Source organism: Pyxicephalus adspersus, chromosome 4 (assembly GCF_032062135.1).
Source record: "Pyxicephalus adspersus chromosome 4, UCB_Pads_2.0, whole genome shotgun sequence".
NCBI lineage: Eukaryota > Metazoa > Chordata > Amphibia > Anura > Pyxicephalidae > Pyxicephalus > Pyxicephalus adspersus.
This window is the reverse complement of record NC_092861.1, coordinates 107781504-107783195: the sequence shown is the minus strand read 5'-3', so window position 1 is coordinate 107783195 and position 1692 is coordinate 107781504. Positions and strand designations below refer to the sequence as shown.

Sequence of the window (1692 nt, the reverse complement as noted above, 5' to 3'; positions counted from 1 at the left end):
CAAACCATATTACAACTGATTTAAATGAGCCTTCTGATTGACTGCAAATATTGGCGCACTTGTTTCATAATCGATTTGTATTATGATCACCGATATATGTAATTAAAATATCGATAGTGACAACAAAGGGGTTACAGAAAAAGAAATGCCTTTCCTGATCAATGTGCGCTCGGAATTTCTCAGCAAAATTGTAAATTTGACCCTTTTGAGGTTTTTGATGACTTGATTGGTGAATGTGGCTTGGTATATGGCTAGCCTTGTGACGTCACAGCTGAGGGGGACCAGTGGGGTACCGGCAGACACCGTGCCATACGTACATTCCACTTTTGTCTTGCTTTATTGGCAGCACAGACAACCTAAACATCTGCTCCTTATAGAAGCCCCTTGAACTGCCCCCTTCACTTCTCCTCCTCCTACTTTCCTCTCTCACTTGGCTGCACCAACTCTCCCTTTATTCTCCTTTTCCCCTCTTCCAGTCATGCCTGTTAGCTGCCTACAACAACTAAACTGCTTCTGCTTTCACTGAACTTTTCCTAGGATAAGAGGAGTTTCTTTTCTTGGCTTCACAGCCAGAGGAGGAGGAGGAGGAGGGGGGCACAGAGTTTGAAAGAGCCCACAGGAGAGAGAAAGGCATAGAGTCCACCAGCCTGAGGCAAGTTACACACAACGTCCCGGCAGCAGTCCTCTCCACACTATACATGGCTCCTAACAGGTGGGGAACCGTCCTGTGCGCGCTGCTCTACCTCAGCACCGTGCTGGCTAACATAGACAGAATGACCAGAATCACCTATGTGCTGCAGCCCGGACCCCCGGGAATCTATCCGCACAGCAGGAGCGCTCAGCAGGAACGAAGCCGAAGGATGAGCTCTACTCTGCTCATTGGAGACAAGGCGGCCCTGCCAGTCAGTCACGGCCGACACTTCGAGTCTCGGAGCGGCAGCCTGCAGCAGGACTTGCAGAGGAATCCCAATCTCCAGCAGCTGCAGCACAAACTTCAGCTCCAGGGGTGAGACGTACTTCATGTACTTCCATGTACTTCCATGTATCTGCTGGGGGCACAGTAATGGAGAGCTCAGCCAGGTGGCTACTTTATAAATGAGAGGTGCAGGGGGAGGGTTACATGGAAGGTGGGATAGGGGGTCACTTACCTTACCAATGCCCCTAATATGAGGGGACTCACCCCCAATCATCCCTAGTACCCCTTCATTATACATATATATATATATATATATATATATATATATATACCTCCCTATGTATTTATATGTGTACATCTATTATCTATCTATGTATCTATCTATCTATCTATCTATCTAATCTATCTATCTGTTATCTGCCCATCTATCTATTATCTATCTATTATCTATGTATCTGTCTATCTATCCATTATCTATCTATCTGACTATCTATCTATCTATTATCTATCTATCTATCATCTATCTATCTATCTATCTATCTATGTATCTATCTATCTATCTATCTAATCTATCTATCTGTTATCTGCCCATCTATCTATTATCTATCTATTATCTATTTATCTGTCTATCTATCCATTATCTATCTATCTGACTATCTATCTATCTATCTATCTATCTATCATCTATCTATCTATATCTATCTATCTATCTATCTATCTATCTATCTATCTATCTATCTATCTATCTGTCTATCTATCCATTATCTATCTATCTG

The 1692-nt window shown here is 42.9% G+C and overlaps 1 protein-coding gene across 2 annotated transcripts in view; it reads left to right on the top strand.

Moving 5' to 3' along the window:
* Window positions 1-483: 483 nt before the first annotated feature.
* Window positions 484-1692, top strand: part of LTBP1 (latent transforming growth factor beta binding protein 1) — a 210704-nt gene continuing 209495 nt past the window's right edge. Inside the window, exon 1 of one of the 2 annotated variants that reach the window (XM_072409251.1) lies at window positions 484-1006. In XM_072409251.1, coding sequence (XP_072265352.1) covers window positions 699-1006 — 308 coding nt within the window. In that variant the 5' untranslated portion in view covers window positions 484-698. The remainder of the gene's footprint in view (window positions 1007-1692) is intronic. The other variant, XM_072409252.1, reaches the window with a different exon arrangement.